We start from the raw sequence: 21,167 nt of genomic DNA, 5'->3' as shown, positions 1-21,167 counted from the left end.
AGCTCCATTTTTTGTGCTGAGTGTTTAACCTCAGATACAGAACCTCATAAGGAAATTAGAACTAAGATTTTGTGTTTGCACTTGAATCATGCTGGCCCAGAACTCATGAGCCTGTGTGCTGGAGTTAACAGGTTGTGCCTCTGCTCACAGATGATTTTTGTTGTTTCTTTGTTCTTCCTGTGTACGGGTGTTTTGCCTGCACGTGTGCACCATCGTATGTTTGCATGGTGCCCTCAGAGGTCAATGGGCATAGACTCCCCTGCAGCTGGAGGTACATCCTCTAAGTGCTGAAACCAAACCTGGAGTCTCTCAAAGAGCCCCATCCCTGGTTCGGTACAGCAGCCCCTGCCCACCTCTATTTTCTCCAGGTTGCTTCTGTAGTCACACCTGTCTGTCCTTTATGGAGTGGGGAGAGGTCTAAGCAGCAATGAAACAGTGACAAACCTAAACAGCGTTCAAAGAATTTATTCCACATTCACACAAACCAGGCCAAAAAAGGAGTCACTGAGAAATACAGCTGATGGGGGATCCGTGCCCTGTCAGAATAGTTCCTCTGGGGAAGTGAGGGCCCATGGACTAGACCTGTTCCTGGAGTGGGCCTGTAAGAACGGCCACCTCAGGGAGGATCTGACAGGGTTGTGACAGCACCTCACACTTGCTCACTGTTGCAAGACAGCCCCACAGCTGCCAGCCTCAGCCTAGGACCCCTGAGACTGCCTGACTCCGCAGCACTTGGGCCCCACCTGATAGCTGCCAGTCACAGCACCCCATCCTGCCAGCAGCGAGGGCAAGTGTGCACAGCAGTCTGAGCTCCACTTGCTGCCAGGGTGTCAGCACCCTCCCCACGTCCCAGAGCCTCGGGCTCAGCTCCGCTGTGCTGGCCGTCTGGCCCGCCGCAGGCCCCGCTGTCCCTCTCTGTAGGCTCGCAGGCGGCCACATGTCCTCCGCAGCAGCAGCCTCTGTGCCTTTAGGCGCTTCCGGAGCCTCTTGTTTTCCTTCAGCGTGAGGAAAAGTTTTTTTTTCAGGGTATCCAAGTCCAAAAGGGCATAGCTGTGATCAGACGGCTGTCCTGGAAGGGGCCTTTCCAACAGGGGGCTGGCTGGCAGGCTGGGGGCCTCCATTGCTTCTGCTCTCTCTGGTAAGTCCTGAGGACAGAGGTCAGTGCTGAGGAGCTGCCCAGGTGGCGCTGTGTCCCCAGCAGGAAGGCACCTGAGCTGCGGCCACAAGGCCTGTACCTTCGGGTTCAGCCCGGCCCTGTTTCCCCTGCTGAAATCCTGGTGTGCTGTTATGGCAGTCTTCCTGAGGGGCTGCCACTCAGCCGCCTATCCTGCTGCTCCTGCTCTGCTGTGTCCTCTGGGGCACTGGGTTTCTTCATTTTGTTTGTCCCTCTGAGAGCACCTCATCCCAGGGTCTTACCTGTTTCACGGGGCCTTCAGTGTCTGGAGGCTGCAACTCTTCCATTGTGGTGTCCATGTTCTTCCCTGAGCTGTCCCCACCAGCCCCCACCTCAGGGCAGACCTGGGAACAGCAGGCGGAGTCAGGCTGGCTGAGCTGGCAGACACTGGATCCTCCTACAGCTGCCACCGTCCATCCCCGAGTAATCCCTGCAGGGCTGCGCATCTGCAGGCAGAGCCCGCCTCTTCCTCCCAGCAACTCCAGGTCTCCAGCCCCTGACCCACTGCCGTCTGACAGGGAGCCTGAGGCCACAGCCTCTGCCTGAGAGAGGCCCTGAACTAGAACCTAATGCTCTGCTCTGTCAGCTTTCTCACCTTCCGCTAACTCAAGCTTGTGGGGGCCACCCGACCAGGAAGCTGCCACCGAACAGCAGCCCGGGTGTGTGGAGAGAACGGGTATGCCCACCTCTCTCTGAGGTAGCACCCCAGGCCCCAGCACACATGATGAATCCTAAAGGAGCTTTTAATAACTCCTCTTTCTTTGGCAGAGTCTTGTGTACCCCAGGCTGGTTTTTATCCTTATGCCTCTGCTCCACAAATTTCGGGACGACAAGCCTCACTACCACAAGCTGTACAGTGCGAGGGCTTGATCCCACGGTTTTTGTTTTGTTGGGGGTGGTGGTGAGATAGGGTTTCTCTCTATAGCCTTGGCTGTCCTTGAACTCTATCGATCCACATGCCTGTGCCTGAGCACTGGGATCAAAGGTGTGCGCGTAGGCCAGGACTCAACCAACCGAGCTGCATCACAGTCCAAGTACAACTTAACTGTAAGCTCCCCGCTCAGCACCCACAGTCCCGCTGGCGGAGCAGACCAGCACCCTACCTGTGTGGGGTTCTGGAAAGCGAACACGGTGGGCACAGCGTTCTGTTTCAGGTTCTTGCGGTTCCCAAAGGCGCTGAAGCACTCGGGTCTGAAGTGCTCGGAGCAGATGACTGTGTGCTGCTTGGGCTTGAAGTTAGCCCGGCCAATGTTGAGCAGCCATTCCTTTAGCAGCTCCGGGCGGCTGAACGGGAACCTATGGGCACAGTATTCCATGGCGCAGTTCCGGAAACTCGGTAATCCGCTTTGTTAATCATACCTACCGTCCGAAACTCTCACCATGGCTGTTATCGACACACACGTGAATCCCAAGATCATGAACATAGTGAAAGAGCCCAAGAGAGCCGTGCCCTAGCACATGCCAGGAGCCACCACCCTTCCTTCACTGGCTCACCACTTTCTAGGCCCTGGTTTCCTGCCAGAACATGGCAGCGGATAGGAGCTAGCCCTTCAGGAGCCTGCACCTCAAATATCAGCAAAGCAAGCTGAGGCAGACTGTGAGGGCTGGAGCAGCTGAAGACAGGAGGAAGCCCTGTGGTAGTCAGGGCTGGCCAAGGTGGCATCTGAACAGACCCGCAGGGGGTGAGAAGCCAAACCCTTCGGCCTTTACAGATGGGGGGTGGGGCAGCTGGAGGAAGAACCACGTGACACAGGTATTTGTTTAGGTAGATGGGGCATTGCAATGGGCACCACTGTAGGTCTGGATGAGAAAAGGAGAGAGGGGAGCCTGTATGCACCAGGCTTGTGGTGAGAATGCAGACAGTGAAAACCAGGGGTGAGCAAGGGAAAGTGCTGAGGCCAGTGGGGCAGGGCGAAAGCAGGGCAATGCTAGGGTAACCACTCAAGTCTGCGATCCCAGCACTTGGAAGGCTGAGGCAGGAGGACTGATGTAAGTGCAAGGGCAGCCTGTGTCAAAAACAAAAACAGCCAAGTGGTGGCGGTGGCACAGGCCTTTAATCCCAACATTCAGGAGGCAGAGGCAGCTGGAGCTCTGTGAGTGAGGACAGCCTGGTGTACACAGTGAATTCCAGGCAGGCAAATGGGGGAGTGGCAGAAGGAAGGAAAAGAAAGAGAAAGATGATAGAAGGGAAAGGGGAGAGCAGAGGAAAGAGAGAAAGCAAGCAAGCCGGCATCGAGGTTTGCTTGTTCATGTTTGCCACGGAGAGGGCCCCACTGAGGGGCAGGTCTGGGTGAACACACGCTTGATACGTTAGATGTGAAGGTGCTCTTCAAGAGTGGCAGACGGGCCATGTGCCTGGGGATGCCCCAGCAGAACCCGAAGTCTGGGAGCACTCGGGCGCAACCCTGAACACTTAGTGTGGAAAGCGGGAGAACCTGCTGAAGGAGACTGACAAGGGACAAAGGTCAAGATGCACCCTGGGAGTCAAGTGGGGAAGAGACCAGTCCAGTCCAAAGAGATCATTTAAGACAAAGGCAGGTGACATGAAGGATAAGCAAGACAACTGGGCATGATGGGACGTGCCGGAATCCCAGCAGGAGGGTCCAGTTCAAAGCTAGCCTGGCCTATACAAGACCTTCCCTCTCAAAAATATAGAGGCAACACCGCCTGGGAGCAAGGGTGAGCACAGGCACGAGGCAGGCAGGAGGCCACAAGGATGAAAAATGTCCTTAGGAAGCCTACCGTATGTACAATGCCTGTGTCAATAAACACTTAAGCCAGGCGGTGGTGGTGCACACCTTTAATCCCAGCACTTGGGAGGCAGAGGCAGGGGGATCTCTGTGAGTCCGAGGCTAGCCTGGCTACAGAGCGAGTTCCAGGACAGCCGAAGCTACATTGAGAAACCCTGTCTGGGAGACAGGGGGATAGCAGAGAAGGGCTGGAGGCATGGCTCTGCAGCACAGCGCCTGTCTGCCAGCCACTCTTGAGGGCCTGAGCCCATCCTCAATACCAAAGTAAAATACAGAAGTCTCCCTAACACGTGTTGCTAGCATCCTAGCATTAGGGAGTGGGGAATCCCAGGCTTTCAAAGCCAGTTCTCGCTACATAGTGAGGGTCCGGAGGAGCTAGCGCTACAGAATAGGGCCCGGGCTGAAAAGAGGCAGGAGGGCTATTACGCTGGCTCAGCAGGTAAAGGCGCCTGGCAAAAAGCCCAACCTGAGTTCTGTGTTCTGCGTTCTGTGGCCTCACAGAACAGGAAAAGGGTGTCCGCTGACTACCCCTGGGAGACATGGCAAGAGCATGAGCCTTCCATACACAAATAAATTTAAAAACAAAAAACAAGAGCGAATGGGGAGGGCTGTATATCTGAGCATATGGCAACATGGCCCCATGACACAGGTCTCTTGACAACTACCCACGCCGCCGCCCAAGACCCTTCAACTGCAGAACGCGGCTCCCGGCACGTCTTCACCGGAATACAGAACTCGGTAGCGCATGGGGGGCAAGGAGGTCTCTCTCGACAGTGCCTGAAGGAAGAAAGCACGCGCTGGGTTCCGTTACTTCAGGCCACAGCAACCCACTCTACAGGCGGGCAGTAGCCAGGTGGGAGAAGAGACTAAGTAGGTGTCAGCGGAGTCTTCACAGCTGCCCACTGCTGTGTTTCTGTGGTTCTGCTCTTCAGGGGAAACACCCACAGTGTGCCGGGGCGTGGGGAGTGTGCAGCCGGTGCCAGGCCTCAGGGAAGTGAACCCTGCAGGCAGACACCGCTGGAAGCCGGAGCCTTCAAAGTGCGTCCCTGGCAGGACGCGCCAGTAATCCTAGCACTCGGGGAGGCAGAGGCAGGCGAATCACTGAGTTCCAGGCCAGCCTGGTCTATAAAGCGAGTCCAGGACAACCAGGACTACACAGAGAAACCCTGTCTCTCTGTCAAAAGAAAGATAGATAAAGAAAGAAAGAAAGGACTCGGCGTGAGTCGCACTGGGAAGAGGGAACGGCGCTGCCGGGCCGGGGATCCACCACCTTCCCACGACCGAAGTCCCTGCCACGAGGCCCGGCCATCCTGGAGGCACTCGTTTCTCCAGGCCATGCACCTCCGCCTGAGCCTTCCTCGAGGTGACGCAGGCAGAGGGGGGCCCCGGCCAGCCGCCACTCACGCCCATCCTGTTCACACTGAGCACCTACTGCTTCCAGGCGCGGCGGGTCGGCCCAAGCCCGCAGCAGGAGGGGGCGGCGGAGCGCGGGCTGTGAGGCCGCGGGAGCGCCGCTGACGCCCTGCCCGACCCTCCCCGCAGTCCCGGTCCACCTCGCCCGCAAACCCTGGGCCTTCCCGAGCTCCCGCCCGGTGCACTGCGGCCGGCGAGAGTTCTGTAGGGTCGAGTCCCGGCTCCCCGTCCCTCACCGGTGGAAGGTGAGCTGCTTCCTGCGGCTGCTGTAGCGGTTGCAGCATTGCCGGGCCGCGCAAGACTTCGGCATCTCGGAGATGGGCCCACTGCCCGGAACAAAGATGGCGGCCACGCGGCCCCGGGGGCGGAGCCTGAGGGGCGGAGCCTGCAAGCCTCCCGGTGCCGGGAGCGGGCTTGCTCTGCTCCCTGAAAACCGGTTGGGACCTGGGGAATGCCTCGTAAGGCTCCCACCCAAGCAACAAGCTAGAGAAGGGTTAACCCCTAACTCGGCTAACAGTTTAAAGCTTTCCGAGGTAGGGGCTCGGTCCTGCCTTTTCAGAGACAGGTACAAGAGCCTGACGGGCCTTAAACTCCTACTTGGACCCCTCTGGACCGTCAACTGGCTCGTTGGATAGATGCCTAGCCCCGGATTCACCTCGAACTCAGACCCGCTTGCCAAGCGCTGCGGTTAAAGCCGTGTTACACCATGCCCAAGCAAGGTCCCAATCCCAAACTTTGCAGACCCTAAAGGCTGTGGCGACTCCCAACCCCACAGGCCCCACACACCTGAACAGAGCCAGGGTGACCGAGGAACTGAGAGCTAGCTGGAGAAGCAGCTCAGGGCCAGTCCTTTTCCTGGTGGTAAATGCCTACACCGGGTTCAGCTTGCCAGTGCCGCCATCGGCAAGTGACCAGGAGATTCGGTGTCCTTTACCACAGGACACCCAAGGAGACACCGAGCTCAAAGTAGCAATATCTTTATTTACAAAATATACAGTTTCACAGAAAAGCTTGCTTTATATACACAGACTCTACAAGAAGAACCATGTAATCGGCGCTGTCTGGCCTGGCCAAAGCCAACAGGAGGGTCTACTTTGGGGTGACACCTTTCCCTCCCCTCACATTACTACCATCAACCAGGAGCCCCTAGAGGGTCGTGCCTAGTTTGCATAAAGAAGCTGATTGCAGCTGCCCAGCTCAATCTAACCCCAAACCAAGGTGTCTGGCTTCTGACACCACCCACCGGGAGAGATCCCATTAAAAAACACAAAGCAAGCAAACCGAGATGAGTGTCAAGGTGTTCCAGAGGCGTCGAATCTCTGGGCACACCGAACAACGGCCAGCTCCACCACTCCACAACAAAACCACATATAGTCTTAAATGCACTTAAAAAAAAAAAAGAACTACTGGAACTTTGGTTACTCTCAGGGCGAAGACACTGGACAAGCACTGTCATGGGGCAGGTCTTTGGCAAATTCCTCTAACTTGTCCTGGGCATTTGCTCTAGTCCCAGCCAGACCAGGGCCTGGGACAAGACTTTCTGGAATAGCTCCTTCTTTACAGCAGTTCTCCCTTGAGATCTGCACGACCAACTGAGCTTCAGCAGTATAAGTACTTCTCTACTTTAACATTAGCAACAGGATTTAAAAAAAAAAAAAACTAAATTACTTAAACTGGACAAGTTTAAGTTCTTGATATTTAAAAAGACACTAAGACAAAAAAAAAAAAAAAAAAAAAAAAAACTGGGCTGTTTAGCCAGATTACAGTCCGAGCTCCTTTGGTGCATAAAATAACGTGGGAGAATGCTCGGTGACCCTTAGGAGGTGCTGCAGGGAGGCTGACCTGGGACCCACCCAGGCACTCGTCCCTGTCTAACGCCTAACAAAAAACTTAGCACACATACCCATTGTTCTGCCCAACACTGCTGAGAACAGACAGTTGGAAGTGCTAACAAGAGAAGAGGACCTGAGAGCCAGAGCTCCCTCCTCCCTCCCAGCCCTAGGACAAGTGTCCCAAGTGCTCAGCTGCCCCTCACCCACACCCAGAGTGCACACTGCTGCAAGCTGTCACAGCACCAATCAAGCCCTCGGCACGCAGCGCCAGCTTGTGTAGAGGGCAGTCTCAGCCAAATGTTCTCACATTCTACCTATTATCTGAAGAACAGCACACAGGTCCCCCAACAGCCACTTCTGAGGGCCGCAAAAAAACAGAAAGAACCAAGCGCTCCCACAGGATGGTGCCGGGCACCCTGGACACTGAGCATCAAGAGCAGAGCAAGGGCACCCAACAAGACAGTGGCCAACACTTTGGGCTGTATCGTGTAAAAGATTTAAAAAAAAAAAAAAAAAAAATGGGGCTTTTTACATCGTGCAAAACAAGAAACTGAGTTATGAACACAGAACACCTTCGCCTCCAAACCCCACACTGTGGAAAGCGGCTACATACTGTCCCTTTAAACAAACAGTGACAACCAAAGATAGCTCACCCACCACCCAGGGCTCCTCTTGGGGACACTAGACCTCTCAGGAAACAGCTCCCTGGCCCAGTAAGTATAACTGAGGGAGGGGCAGTGAGACCACAAAGGGGCGGGCAACTTGGACGGCTGCTGTATAGACACTTGTGATAAAGACCAACACTGGAGAATAAACACAGGCCAGAGAAACAGAACAACTCCACTGCAAGCAGAGGAGACAGGACTGCCAGCGAGCACTGGCTCCAGCGGCAGGAGTGGCGGACGGTGCCAGTGTGCCTCACGCTCGGCTGAAGCAGACCTGGTGCTCAGTCTGCCTCCAACGCACACAGCACAGCTGGAGCAGCGGCTCGGACCGTTTTATCTGCTCGCTAGCTATGTACAGTTCTACCGGGACGGCTCGTCCTTTGCTTAGGCACCTGAGTGGCAGGGTCTGCTCGCACCAGACTGGGAGTTCTGTGTCCAACTAAGGAAGGCCACAGAGCCCAGGCCCTTCCAGTCCCGCCTATCTCCTCGCCAGCTCCCAATCAGTCCAGAAACAGCTTCCGGGAGCCCATTCGGGAGCGATTGGAACGACGGATATCGAACTTAGAGTCCCGGCACTTTTGGCAGACAAACACTTCTGGAACATTGGACTTCCGGATCTTCGCACAGGACAGGTGGATCCAGGTGTGGCACTCATTACACTCTATCATGGGGCGACCAGCAAAGGGCTTCATGCAGAAACAGGTGACAAGATCCCAGGAGTCATCATCTGGAAGGCAAAGAACAGGTGAGAGGTAGGGACCTCCTCAGCCCTCCGCCCCTGAGAGAGACACAGTGGCTAAGTGTGACCAAAACCCCACTCCAGCCACCGAACTAGCTGAGCTGGTGTCCTCTCTGAACATAATGACTACATCCCAAAAGGCTGAGGTCCATGTGGAGGCCAACTACCACTCATGAGCCACACTGTCCCCCTCAGGCTTCTGTATCCAGGCGCTAACAATTCTGAGCATCCACCTGTCCTTGCTTCTACAGTCTCCTTTCAACTCCTCGGTGCACTCTGGTCCCAACCAAGGGCCTGGACAAAGAACTCACCTGAGTCCACCATGATGTCCTCATCGTTGCCAGTGCTATCTTCATCTCGGAACACCACCTGCTTTCCCTGCCGGACAATAGTCCGTTTTCCTTCAGTTTTTATTTCCTTGACCTGATCCGGTGACACAGTAGCACAAGAACCACTTGAGGGAGTGTCAGAGTCCCAGCCTGAGCAGGGGTCAGCAGAGGCCTGGGGAATATCCTGCATGGTGGGACTTGTGGGCGTCTCCACATATGGATCTGCAGCTTCCAGCTTCAGCAGGTCCCCCCTGAACCCCTCCTTCACAGGAGCGTCGCTGTCCCTTCGCTTCCTCTTCTTCTTCTTCTTCAGCTTGTCAGTTTTCTTCCTGTCCAGCAGGAAGTTACTGGGCTTCGCTCGCTGCAAGAGGGAGGGCTGCAGGTGGCTGAAGCATCGGTCAGACACTGGCAGGGGCACTGGAGACGAGATGTCGGAGAAGCCAGCGTCCCAGCCGTCACTGTCAATGGTGCCCGCAGTACTGTTGGCCGGGCTAGGGCTGCTCCGCAAGGGGAGCTCCTGAAACAGAGAGCACAGGGACATGGTTGGTAACTGAGCCAGCTCCACAGTTAGGAGCCCCCAGCCCCAGCAGGTCCATCCTTCTGCACTGAGCAAGCACAACCTGAACCCTGGGCTCTAGTCAGCATGGAACTGGTACAACCTCTTTAGCAGTTACTGTGCCAGCAGACCAGGAAGGCGCACCTCCCCTCACTGCAGCCTCATTTCCCACCCCAGGGCCAGGACTAAGCTCATGGTTAACTATGGGGAGTTAGACTAAGGTGCAATGGGACAGAGTAGCAGAGCGCCTGCCTGGCACCCAAGGAAGAAGGATGTAAGTTTACCCTCAGGACCCTACAGGGAAATCTACACACGCCTCTCATATCTTTATTTTTCCTTGAATAAGGAAGAGTAGCCCTCTTCCATTTGTTCTCCCAACCTGTATTTCTTAATTACATGAATTTAAGTTAGTTTCAAAATTCCGACCTTTTTGACATATAAAAGAAAAAACAACAGCTGAGCATAGTGATGTATGCCTTTAAGACTGAGGCAGACCTCTGAGTTCAAGGCCAGTCTAGGCTACAGGACAGAGAAACAAGAAAAATAAAATTAAAAATAAACAAACAAATAAATAATGCTGGGCGGTAGTGGTGCACACCTTTACCCCCAGCACTTGGGAGGCAGAGGCAGGCAGATCTCTGAGTTCAAGTCCAGCCTGGTCTACAGAGAATTCCAGGAAAGTCAGGACTACACAGGGAAACCCTGTTTCAAAAAAAAAAAATGGAAATAAAAAACAGAAGACACCCCAAAACTTTGCAAAATCTAGGTAATCAGTGACCCCCAGCAGCAAGCTAGGTGCTGCAGCTTATACTATTCAGTATTTGCTAAGACTGCATCCCACATGGTACAAAGTATGCATTGTACAGCAAGTAACAATAAATCCATGTTACAACTTTACTTCCCAAAACACCAGATTGTGTGTATGTGTGTAGCTCCATCTGATGTGCACAGGACCCCAGCAGTCTGAGACCCACGGCAGCTGACATCCCTCCCCGCTTCTGCCTTTTCCTTGGCAAGGACAAAAAAAAAAAAAAAAAAAAAAAAGCTTTCAGGTACACAGAATTTGGAGCATGGGCAAGAATCCCTTAAGATCTGGTTTTGGGTATTTCCAACAACCAAGCACAAGCTGAATCCCACAGCAAGAAAAGGGCAGGGAGCACTTAGTTCACTCCACAGGCCGTTGGTCTGGCCACTCAAGTGCTGGCCCTTTAAAAAAAAACAGCAAACCAAGTACAGATTTTGCAAATACTTTGCTTTCTGCGTTTTTGTCCATGGTACTATTTTCTTGAGACAAGGTCTCATTCTTAGGCCATGCTGGCTTTGAATTCACTGTGTAGCCCAAGCTAGCCTGAAACCTCCTGCCTCATTTGAGTGTGAGGATTACAAGAGTGACTTTATTTTTAAAATACCAACCAAAAAAAAAAAAAAAAAAAAAAGCTAGACAGTGGTGACACATGCATTTAATCTCATAAAAGGCAGGCGGATCACTGAGTTCGAAGTCACCCTGGTCTATAGAGTGAGTTCCAAGACAGCCAGGGCTACACAGCAAAACCCTATCTCAAAAAAAAAACAAAAAACAAAAACAGATAAAAGTATGCTAAATCATTTCTAGACAAGCCTACTAAAGGTTTGGGAATTACTTCCCTACCTGGGGGCTGATCTAGGTACCAAAAAAAAAAAAAAAAAAGGATTTCTGCCAGACTACTGCCCAAAGCTGGCACCATGCGCTTCCAGACCACTCCTTGTGAGGCACCTGTGGCAGCCCCAAGGCGCTGGGGTCTTCTGCTCAATTCTTACCTCCTTCGGATAGGGGATGTAGCCAGCATAGGCCAACACGAAGGTGCAGAATTTGTTGAAGTCCTCAACAGTCCTGCGCCTCTTGCAACTGGGGGAGTACTCCTGTTGAGGGGAACAAAGGGTATGTGAGGGAGACTCCTGCGGAGGGGAATCCATCAAAACAAAGCAAGCTGCAACTTTTATTGCCAACTCACGGAACACTGCAGGATTTACAGGCTAAAAACAAGATAAGGTAAGTCGGGTCAAGAAACAGCTTTAAGGTAGAAGGAGTTCTAGGATTCGGTGCCAAGAACACTGGGAAACTGGCTGGGAGATAAAAGCTTGTCTTCAGCCCACCTCCTGGCTCCAGCCTCATCTGTTTGTCCCTGCAGGCCTATCAGGACCTCCAACATCTACATTTGTTCTACAGATTTTCCACTTTGAAAACAAACTGCAGCTGTGGCTCTAAACAAATATATCTTAAGTGATTTCAAGACTGGGCAGCTTCAATCTCTCCATAAGCTCCAAACCCGATTCCCTCAAGGCCAAGGCAGGGAGGGGGTCCCAGTGTCTGCAGCTCAGGGGGCATCCTCCACTCCTTGTAGGAACGGGATGCCGGACAGGGCACCCAAGTGTTCCGACTGAATCGGAAGAGAAACACTGCTCGGTTTAGGTGCACAGGAACGCAAGAGCAGCCGGCTCAGAGGGCCACTCAACGGCCGAGCGACAAGCACCCACCACAAAAAAGGGACTTTTCTCCCCAAGAAGGCGGAGCATCGGCGGCTCCGGGAACATTCCCTGCGGTTGCTCCCCGCACCCTGTCGCCACCCCCACCCGTGCTGAGACACTCGACCAGCTAGGAGGCGGACACCAGGCCAACCTCCGAAAGCCTCCCGCAAAGCAGCGCGCAACACAGCACTTTCAAAGACGGTCCCAACTTGCTCCAGCAGGCCGCTCGCTCCCGCCCCTCGGCCAGCCCCGCAGGCGACCGGCCGCACACAGGGCCGCGCGCTCCCGGCATTGGGACAGCCCCAGAGCAGTCCAACCGGGCCCCAACTCAGGGAAAACTTTAATTTCGCGGGGGGGGGGGGGGGGAACATCGTGGGGCAGGGGTGGGGGATAAGGCCGCGGACGCCGAGTGCGGGGCGGCGCCGGGGCGGCGAAAGACCCGCCCTCCCTCCCGGAGCAGATGGCGCGCGCCGCCCGCCTGCCCGCGCAGGCCCCGGAAGGTGCGGGGCCCACCCGTGGGGTGCGGGACGCCCGCGGGACCGGGGTGGGTGTCCCGGCGCCGCGCAGGCCCAGCGCCTCCCGCCCACAGCTGCCACACCGCCGACCCCCCGCGCGTCCCGCCCCGCCTCCGCCGCGCACCCCGCACACCGACCCCAGCCCGGGGGCGCTGCGCGGGGGCCGCTCCCCGGAAGGAGGGGGAGGGGCGGGCGCGGGAGACCGGCTCCCGAGTGCGGACCCCCGGACGCGGGCGCCGTGGGGGCGGGGCGCGGCCTGGCCGGTGGAGGGGGCGGCAGGACCGCGCGCGTGTGGCCGTTCCGAGGGGGCCGGGCCACACCGAGGAAGTGGGGAGGCGACCCCGCGAGCCCGAGCCGGGGCGGCGGAGGGCCATGTCCGCGGGGCGGAGGGTGGGCGCGGCGCCCGGGAGGACCGGCGGGGAGCACAGGCGCGGGCCCGAGCCGGGGGCGCCGGGCGAACGTGGGGGAGGGAGGCCGAACTCGAGATGCCCTCCCGGGGTCCGGCCCGGCCGAGGGCGCAGCGGAGGCCGGGGAGGAGGCGGCGAGGCGAGGCTCGCACTCACCTCGGGGTGGAAGGCGGCGGCGCAGGAGTCGGAGTCCATGTTCCGGGTGGGGGGCGGCGGCTGTGGGAGTGCCGAGGCCGGAGTGCGGGAGTGGGCCCGCGGGGCGCTCAGGGCCAGGGGGCTCCGGCACGGCGCAGGGCGAGGGCGGACCCGGCCGGGGAGGGGTCGCCCGGGCTGGAGGTGATGAGGGGTGTCGCTGTGTCGCGTCGCCGGCTCGCTGATCCCGAACTGGAGTCTCCTCAGCGAACTGAGAGGAGGATGCAGCTCCCACGGCCGACGCTGTGGAGAGGCGGGAGAGGCACTGTGGGGGGCGGCGGCGGCGACAGCGAGCGGGAACCCGACCGGCTCCCCGACCTGACGCCCAGTTCGGCTCGTGTCTCGGGAGGGAGGGCGGGAGCGCCGGGAGGGTCGTCGGGAACTGTAGTCTGGATGTCTGGGCTTCGTCAATGTAGGGGTGTGGCGCTTGCGGCGCGCGGCATTGTGGGAGTGGTAGTCCCTAGCGCGGCGCCGCGGCGTATAAAGGCGGTCTCAGAACTCCAACTCCCAGAAGGCGCTGCGGCAGCAGACGCCTGCGGAGGCGGTACTGACAGTACTCCGGAGCCTCTCGGCGGGGGAGGTGCGGGGCTCCCACCGCCCGGCTGGTGGGGGAGGGGCGGCAGCCCGCGGGCTACGCGGGGCGGGGTCGAGCAGCGGCCTGGGTCTCGGAGGGCGGTGGCCCCGGCTCCGCTTTCTCCCGTGGGGCTTCTGCTTTGGCCTTTGTGGGGCGGGGGTGTCCCGTCGGCTCGGGCAGGATGGGGGCGGGCCGCTGACGTCCGCGAGGGCGGAGCGTACTTGTTTTCGCGGCCGCGGGCGTTTAGCCGAAGGTTCCCGGCCACCGCGGCGTTGGGCCTGGCGTGGTCACTTGTGGGCGCCCGGTGCGTGCAGCGGAAGGTGGAACCGAACTCCGGGCCGGCGGCACACGCGCCGGCGGCAGCCCGCTTTTTGTCTTCCTCCTCGCTGTCCTCGGGGCTGCGGCGACTGGAAAGGCTTCGCCTCCGGAGTTACGCTCTTCCCGGGATCCGAGAGGCGGCGGGTGCGCTGAAACGCGGGAGGTGCGTGGCGCCCGCGGAGACTCCGAGGGCTGTGTTGGTGCTTGAGTGGGCAGTGCTCGAAGACCAGACCAAGGTCTTCCGTGGGTGTAGAAGATCGGCCCGGAACGCTTAGTGGAGTGCCTTGGTGACATTACCGTAAGGCTGCTTTTATTTTAATGTTAATAATCGCTTAGAAGGAACACTATACATGCACAAAATACACATTCCGCAATATATCTGGTGGCTCTAAAAACTGTCAGAGGGACAAGATTTTAAATTCGAATGAAAAAACAGTCTGACACATGAGAAAGACGAGATTGAGAGTCAATGAATAGTTCAGTCAGTGATTATTGCTGTTTCAAGGTCCAAGTAATTTTTATCTAAACAGTGATTAAGAGGACTAGGTTTGGCCAGTCGTAATGGCCCACACCTTCATACCCAGCAGGCAGGAGCAGTCGGGACTTGAGGCCATCTTGGTCTACACAGCGGGTTCCTGGCCAGTCAGGACTTCGTGAATAAGAGTTGGGGAGGAGGGAGGAAGATAGGTGACTGCCTAACTGGAGGTTAGCATGGGTTACAGGAGAAACTATCAAAGAACAAAAATTGGAATGATCTCAGAAATGCTACCAGCCTCAATTCCCTAAACCGTAAATTATCCAGCACAGTGACTCACTCAATAAAGGTAGTTTACTGTTGTTGTTGTTCAGTGATTTCTGCACTAGTGAGACCCTGTTTGAGGACTTGAGGTGACACACTGAGGTAATGCACAGATGAAATGCAGAATTAGAGTATCGCCTGATTTCTGTGGCTGGAGCAAAGTCTGGAGATTCACTAGTTTTGCTCATGGTCAGCGTCACCTGAAGTGACTTGGGTTTTTTTTCTGTATAAAAAAGGACTTCAGAGCCAGGGCTGTAAGTCCAGTGCTTGGAGGCCAAGGCAGGATTGCTAAAAGCTTAAAAACTCCCTTCTGGTTTTTAGAAGGGTTTTGAGATGGGGTTTAGATAAACCCCATCTCAAAGGTTTGCAGTGGGGTGCCTGGGATTGTAGCAGAGCTTACTACATTTGCCTATATGTGCAAGGTGCCAGGTTAGGAGCACTTCTTGTTCTTGCAGAAGACCAGAGCTCCAACCGAAAACCTACAACCCTCCATAACTCCAGTTTCTGGGAAGCAAACACCCTTTTCTGGCCTCAAGGTCACCAAGCACACACAGTGCACAGACAAAATGCTAGCAAAACACTTAAACACATAAATCTAAAAAAGAAACTGCATGACACTAGCACAATTATTATTGTGCGTCTGTAACTCCAGAGCTTGAGAGATAGAGGAAAGAGAATTAGTACAACAAGGTCAACCCTGGTTGCATAGTAAGTTTAAGGCAGCTTGGATGACCCAAGACTCTATCTCAAGACAAAGGTACAACCCAAAAAGTAAATGACTGCACCTGATATGAAAAGTCATATCAGATCATTCCCACATCAGGGAACTGGCTGAAAGGCTGCAGGGGGTGGCTCAGTGGGTGAGAGTAAACATTTTTTTCCAGGGGACTGTCAGCTCTTTTCCCAGCACCCACATCAGTTAACACACATTGAGTGTAACTCCAGCTTTAGGGGACCTGATGCCTCCACAGCAGTACATTCAGTATGCACAAATTCACACTGAGAAACACACATATGCACGTTTTTTTTAAGATTTATTTATTATTTATACAGTCTTCTATGTTCATGTGTGCCTGTGCAGGCCAGAAGAGGGCACCAGATCTCCTTATAGATGGTTATGAGCCACCATGTGGCTGCTGGGAATTGAGTTCAGGATCTTTGGACACAGCCAGTGCTCTTAACCTCTCTAGCCGCTCCCCCTCCCATATGCACATATTTTAAAGTAGAAATATAAGTAATGGGATATAACTGGAGTTTCTTTGAGACCTCCATTAGATGGAATGATGACACAAAGATTGTTAAAGCTTTAGGCAGTGTTGCTAAAGCAGATTCTTGGTTATTCTAACACAACAATACTGGCTTGGCCTACCTCCCACCACATGGCCTCTTACCTGTTCATCTTACACTTGGCCTGGCACCTGCTTCTTCATCCTTTCATCCATGTATGGTGGCGACTCCCCCCCCCTTCTAGTCCTCACCTGGTACCCTCCCTCTTATTGCTGTTCAGCTCTTTATTTAATCAGAAGGTGATGAGAACAGTGTTTACAAAATACTGGGGCAAGAGATCCTTAACAATATCAAAGTCAGGTGTGTGCTCAGTGCTCTGCTGGTGCAGAAACCAGCATCTGAATAATACAGACAGTTTACAGGTATACAAAACATCACTCCAGCAGTGGGGCTTAGTGTTGCATGCCTTTAAGCCCAGCAATTGGGGGAAGAGGCAGGCACTGTCTCTCGGTAAGAAACAAATAATAAAATAATAAAGTAAAAATAAATGGTAATAAAATCTTTTAAAAATAGGAACCAGGAGCTGGAGAGGTGGCCCAGTGGTTAAGAGCACTTGTGACTTGTACAGAGCACCTGGGTTCAATTCTTGGCGTCTATAACTCCAGCTCCATTAGATCCTGTGTGCTCTTTTGACCTCCATGAGCATAGGCACGAACCTGAGGCACAAATATACATGCAAGCAAAACACTCCCACACAAACCTAAAAGTTTTTAAAGTTGAGTCCAGGTGTGGTTGCTCAAGGCCATAATTCCAGCACCTGGGAAGCTGAGCCTGGGCAGTGTGCAGAGCTCTGAGACCTCGTGGACTACATAGATACCTAGGCTGTTTCGGGCCCCCTCCCAAAGATAAACAGGAAGTTGTTGGCTCTTCAGTGGCAGTCTAGCATTCAGAAAGCCCTTGATTTGTCCTCAGCCCTGCTTAAAAATCAGTATAGAGCGGTGGTGGCACACGCCTTTAATCCCAGCACTCAGGAGGCAGAGGCAGACAGGTCTCTTAAATTCGAAACCAGTCTGTCCGTAGAGAGAGTTTCAGGACAGCCAGGATTATACTGAGAAACTTTGTCTTTGGGGGATCAGGGGGAAGACATAGATAAATAACGATCCTCAGCTGGTCTGGTAGCTCCCTTGAGTACTAGCACTCAGAAGGCCCAGGCAGAATTTCCATGGTTCCAGACCAGCCTGAATTACAAAGGAAAATTTTGTCTCAAAACTCTTGCTTTCCCTAGCCGGAAATATAGGCCCATGGTAAGACACTTGCCTAGTGTGTGTGCGATGAGGTCCTAGGCTCATAACCAAAAAACTGCCTGAGTTTTTTCAAAGCCACGTTATCTTTGGCACCATGGTCAAGAGTAAGGACTCCTGTTATGAGGGCTCAAGTTCTGTTCTTAAGACCTGAGTCAGGATACACACACAAATGCACATGCACGCCTGCACAAGAGATACATAAAAGACTATAAAGCCTTTAAGAGGGAGGGGGCTGAAAAGATGGCTCTGTGGTTAAGTGCTCATACTGTCTTGCAAAGGAGAGTTCTGTTCCTAGCACCCCTATCAAGTGGCTCCACCTCTACAGGACACCAGTGCTTCTTGGCTCCTTTGGCATTTGCACTCAAGTGTACTTAACAGCACTGGGTTTCTCTGTGTAACAGCCCTGACTAGCCTGAACTCACTTTGTAGACCAGGCTGGCCTTGAACTCACATAGATCCACCTGCCTCTGCTTCCCCCATGCTGGGATTAAAGGCATGTGACACCACACCCGGCTAAAATTTATTTTTATTAGGTTTTTTTTTTTAAGATTTATTTATTATTTATACAACATTCTGCCTGCACACCATATCTCACTATAGATGGTTATGAGCCACCATGTGGTTGCTGGGAATTGAACTCAGGACCTATTGGAAGAACATCGAGTGCTCTTAACCTCTGAGCCATCTCTCCAGCCCCTTTATTAAGTTTTTTATTTTGTTCTGTTAGCCTGCCTGGACATCTGCGCCATCTATGTGCAATGTCCGTGGAAGTCAGAAGAGGGCGTCAGTCCTATAGTTTCTGGAAGCCTAACCCTGGTCCTCCGAAAGCACAGCAATGGTGCTCATCTGCTCCCTGAGTAAAATCAGTTAGAGTGTTTTAACCCAAACTGCCTCATAGTTTGCAGCTGTGGTAAAGGCTCACTCTCCCTGGGAAACAGTCCACTTTTTTCCAGGCCTGGTTTTCAGGTGTGCTGCTCTACTCCTAGCCCTCCCTAAGGAGCAGCGTTAGTCACGGTCCCCAGATCCTGGGAGTCACCATTTTATGTTTTCTGCTAGGGGGAAAAAAAGTGTGTGTGTGCTGAATGCTGACTCTCAGTTGTGATCGCTCATGAAAGAGGAGGGAAGAAACCCAACATTAGCTCAAGTTGTGACAAGTTAAAAATACTAAGAATACCATGGTTTCCCAGTAAGTAAGTTGAGAATGTGGTTATTTTAATCAAGTTTCCAAATATAGCCTCCCCTACCTAAATCTTACTCGCTCTGCTACCTTCACTTGGGGAAATTTGAGGAATACGCTCTGCTCGTTTTCACTGTGCAGTTGGAGTGTGGATGCGAGTTTCACCAGAGGCTTATTCTGCCCAGAGTGGTTATCTGATGCCATCTCATTTGCTCCAGATAACGCATGTTCTTAGGAAGCCTCCTGCCCTCCTTGTTGGGAGGTTGTGTGTGTAGAGTCCTCAGAATCACACTGTTTTCAGCTTGTAGGCCCTGAGGTAGAGCAGGAGCACATGTGAGTGAATAATCTTATCATTGCTTAGAGACCGTATCAGCAGCAGTGGGCAGGCGGAAACAAAGGCCACATCTTATGTCAGGTTCATGCTGGTTGATCACAAAGACAATGCTAGGGCCAGAGTGCAGTTCAAAGCACCCACATCAGGTAGCTCACAGCACCTGTAATTCCAGCTCCAGGGGTTCTGCTAGTTCTCTTCTGGCCTCCCGGGACTCACAACAATGTGCATAAACACATAAAATGAAATTTTTAATCTTTCTTTTTGTATGTGTATTTACAGATGTGTCTGTATTTATCTGTGCACCACATGTGTGCTTAGAGCATCTGGAGGCCAGAAGAGAGCATCAGATCACCTGAAGCTGGAGTAAGAAAAGGCTGAACCCTGAGCTGCCACATGGGTGCTCATAATCAAGCCGGGGGCCTGACAGGGCAGCCAGTGCTCTTAACCACTGAGCAGCAAAAAGAAGAAGAAGAAAGCTGGCATTAAAGGTGTGCACCGCCACCTGCCCCGAGTGTTGAAATTGCAGGCCTGTGCCACCACACCCTGTGCAAGGAGTCTTTTAATTTAATTTTTTGTACTTCTGTCGTGTGGGTGGGCTTGAATGTCAGGGTAAGGATGGGGAGAAGAGGACTTGTTTGAGCTGGCTCTCTCTTTCCACAGTGTGTGTTCCAAGGATTAAACCCAGGTCTGATATCAGGTGTGGTAACAAGCATCTTACCCTGGGCCATCACCACACAGGCCTTGTTGGTTGGTTGGTCGGTTGGTTCGGTTTTTTGTTTTGTTTTTATTTAAACAGATCACAACCAAGTTACTTGGACTAGATACAGTGACACGCCTTTAGTCTCAGCACTTGGCAGGCAGAGGGAGGCAGATCTCTGTGGTAGCCTGATCTACAATAGCAAGTTCCAGCCAGTCATATAGATGTAGGAGCTGTGCTGTAGATGTATCCATTGGGGCTGGACTCTGTATTGTGTCCAGTTGTGGTTTATAATTTGCCCCCAGAATTTGGGGGGTTGGACCTAGTGCCCGTGGTGCTGAGCAACCATTCTACCCACTGAACCATACATCCCAGCCCCCTTTTCTCTCTTAGATGAAGTGAAGCAGAATTTTCATGAAGTGTAACATATATAAAGTCCTGCTTATCTGACAGTTTAACACAGTTTAACATCTCCCTCCTCAGATAGGAGCCTGTACCACACCAGGGTGCTGGGAAACCCAAGGGGTCTAGATCACCTTAGTGCAGCCCAAACTTCCCTCAAATTCAGTCTCACTATGCAGATGGCATTGTCATCTGCATGGCATAGTGTCTCACATTCCCATGTTGAGCCCTTGAGACTCCCAAGGAGGAGGAGGAGCCAGCTAGCTGCCAGGGTTGGTAGGCCAGTGCAAATTCCACACACAGCTGATAGGTCTAAATCTGGGCCTTTCTATTCTCACCACATTCCTACACTGACTTTCGGGTGATCTCAAATGCCTGCCTGTTGGGTTGATGGTATCATAATGAGCTTGATTTTTTTTTTAATTAAAAAGGTTTAATTTATTATTTTTTATGAGGGTGTGTTTGTGTGTGTCTGTCTGATTCTGCACTGTGTGCATGCCTGGTACCCTTGGAGGTCAGAAGAGGACATAAGGTCCCCTGGGGTCGGAGTTATAGACAGTTGTGAACCATCATGTGGGTCTTCCACAAGAGCAACAAGTGCTCCTACCTTCTCACCGTCCCTCAGCTCAGAGGTAGGGTGCTCCTCTAGCTAAATGTGAGTAAGGCCTGGAGCCCAGTTCCTAGCATTGCATTTCAGAAAAGAAAATTGAGAAGCTTTGTGTGTTTGTCTCACTGTACAGCCCAAGCTGGCCTCAGAACTCAGGGTGAGGGCCTGGAGAGGTGGCTCAGCAGGTGAAAACACCGACTGCTAAGCCAGATTTGACTCCCAGCACCACCCACATGATGGCTGGCAACCAGGGTATCTGATGGTCTCTTCTGACACGGCAAGCACCCAGTGAGCATGTAGTGCACAGAAAGGCACGAAGGCAAAACACCCATATAAAATGAACAAATCTGGTCAGTGTAAACAAAAAAGTCCAATACAGTTTACATAATTGTGCATATTTAATAGCAAAATGTAAAGAACTTACCATTTTAATTTGTATGCATTGTTAATGAGTGTATAATTACACCACTTTCCCTTTCCTCCCTCCAGCCCCCACCAGGTCCCCTTCCTCCAACTCTCAAATTGATAGTCTCTTCTTCCTCTGTTATTACTATTATGAATGTGTATGTTTATGCAAAAATATATACATCTAACCTGCTGAGTCTCTTTGTTGATTGTGTATATATGGTTTTAGGGGTTGACCGCTTTGTA

At 53.2% G+C, this 21,167-nt stretch overlaps 2 protein-coding genes and 1 long non-coding RNA gene across 3 annotated transcripts; 1 reads left to right on the top strand and 2 right to left on the bottom strand.

Moving 5' to 3' along the window:
• Positions 1-449: 449 nt before the first annotated feature.
• Positions 450-5,681, bottom strand: Thap3 (THAP domain containing 3). The gene is made up of 4 exons (XM_055615287.1): positions 5,574-5,681; positions 2,278-2,470; positions 1,417-1,518; positions 450-1,145 (listed from the first exon to the last, which is right to left on the bottom strand). Exons 1-4 carry the CDS (start codon positions 5,645-5,647, stop codon positions 864-866), a joined length of 651 nt encoding a protein of 216 aa, XP_055471262.1. The 5' UTR covers positions 5,648-5,681; the 3' UTR covers positions 450-863.
• A 617-nt stretch (positions 5,682-6,298) lies between these two features.
• Phf13 (PHD finger protein 13) lies at positions 6,299-13,405 on the bottom strand. Its single transcript, XM_055615366.1, has 4 exons — positions 13,042-13,405; positions 11,256-11,357; positions 8,885-9,419; positions 6,299-8,561 (listed from the first exon to the last, which is right to left on the bottom strand). Exons 1-4 carry the CDS (start codon positions 13,078-13,080, stop codon positions 8,335-8,337), a joined length of 903 nt encoding a protein of 300 aa, XP_055471341.1. The 5' UTR covers positions 13,081-13,405; the 3' UTR covers positions 6,299-8,334.
• A 291-nt stretch (positions 13,406-13,696) lies between these two features.
• Positions 13,697-21,117, top strand: LOC129682766 (uncharacterized). Its single transcript, XR_008721038.1, has 2 exons — positions 13,697-14,267; positions 19,090-21,117. It is a non-coding gene; the product is annotated as an uncharacterized LOC129682766 (long non-coding RNA).
• The last annotated feature ends 50 nt before the right edge of the window (positions 21,118-21,167 follow it).

This window comes from Psammomys obesus, unplaced genomic scaffold, assembly GCF_907164565.1.
Source record: "Psammomys obesus unplaced genomic scaffold, mPsaObe1.curated_primary_1811, whole genome shotgun sequence".
Lineage (NCBI taxonomy): Eukaryota > Metazoa > Chordata > Mammalia > Rodentia > Muridae > Psammomys > Psammomys obesus.
This window is presented reverse-complemented; position numbering and strand designations above follow the sequence as displayed.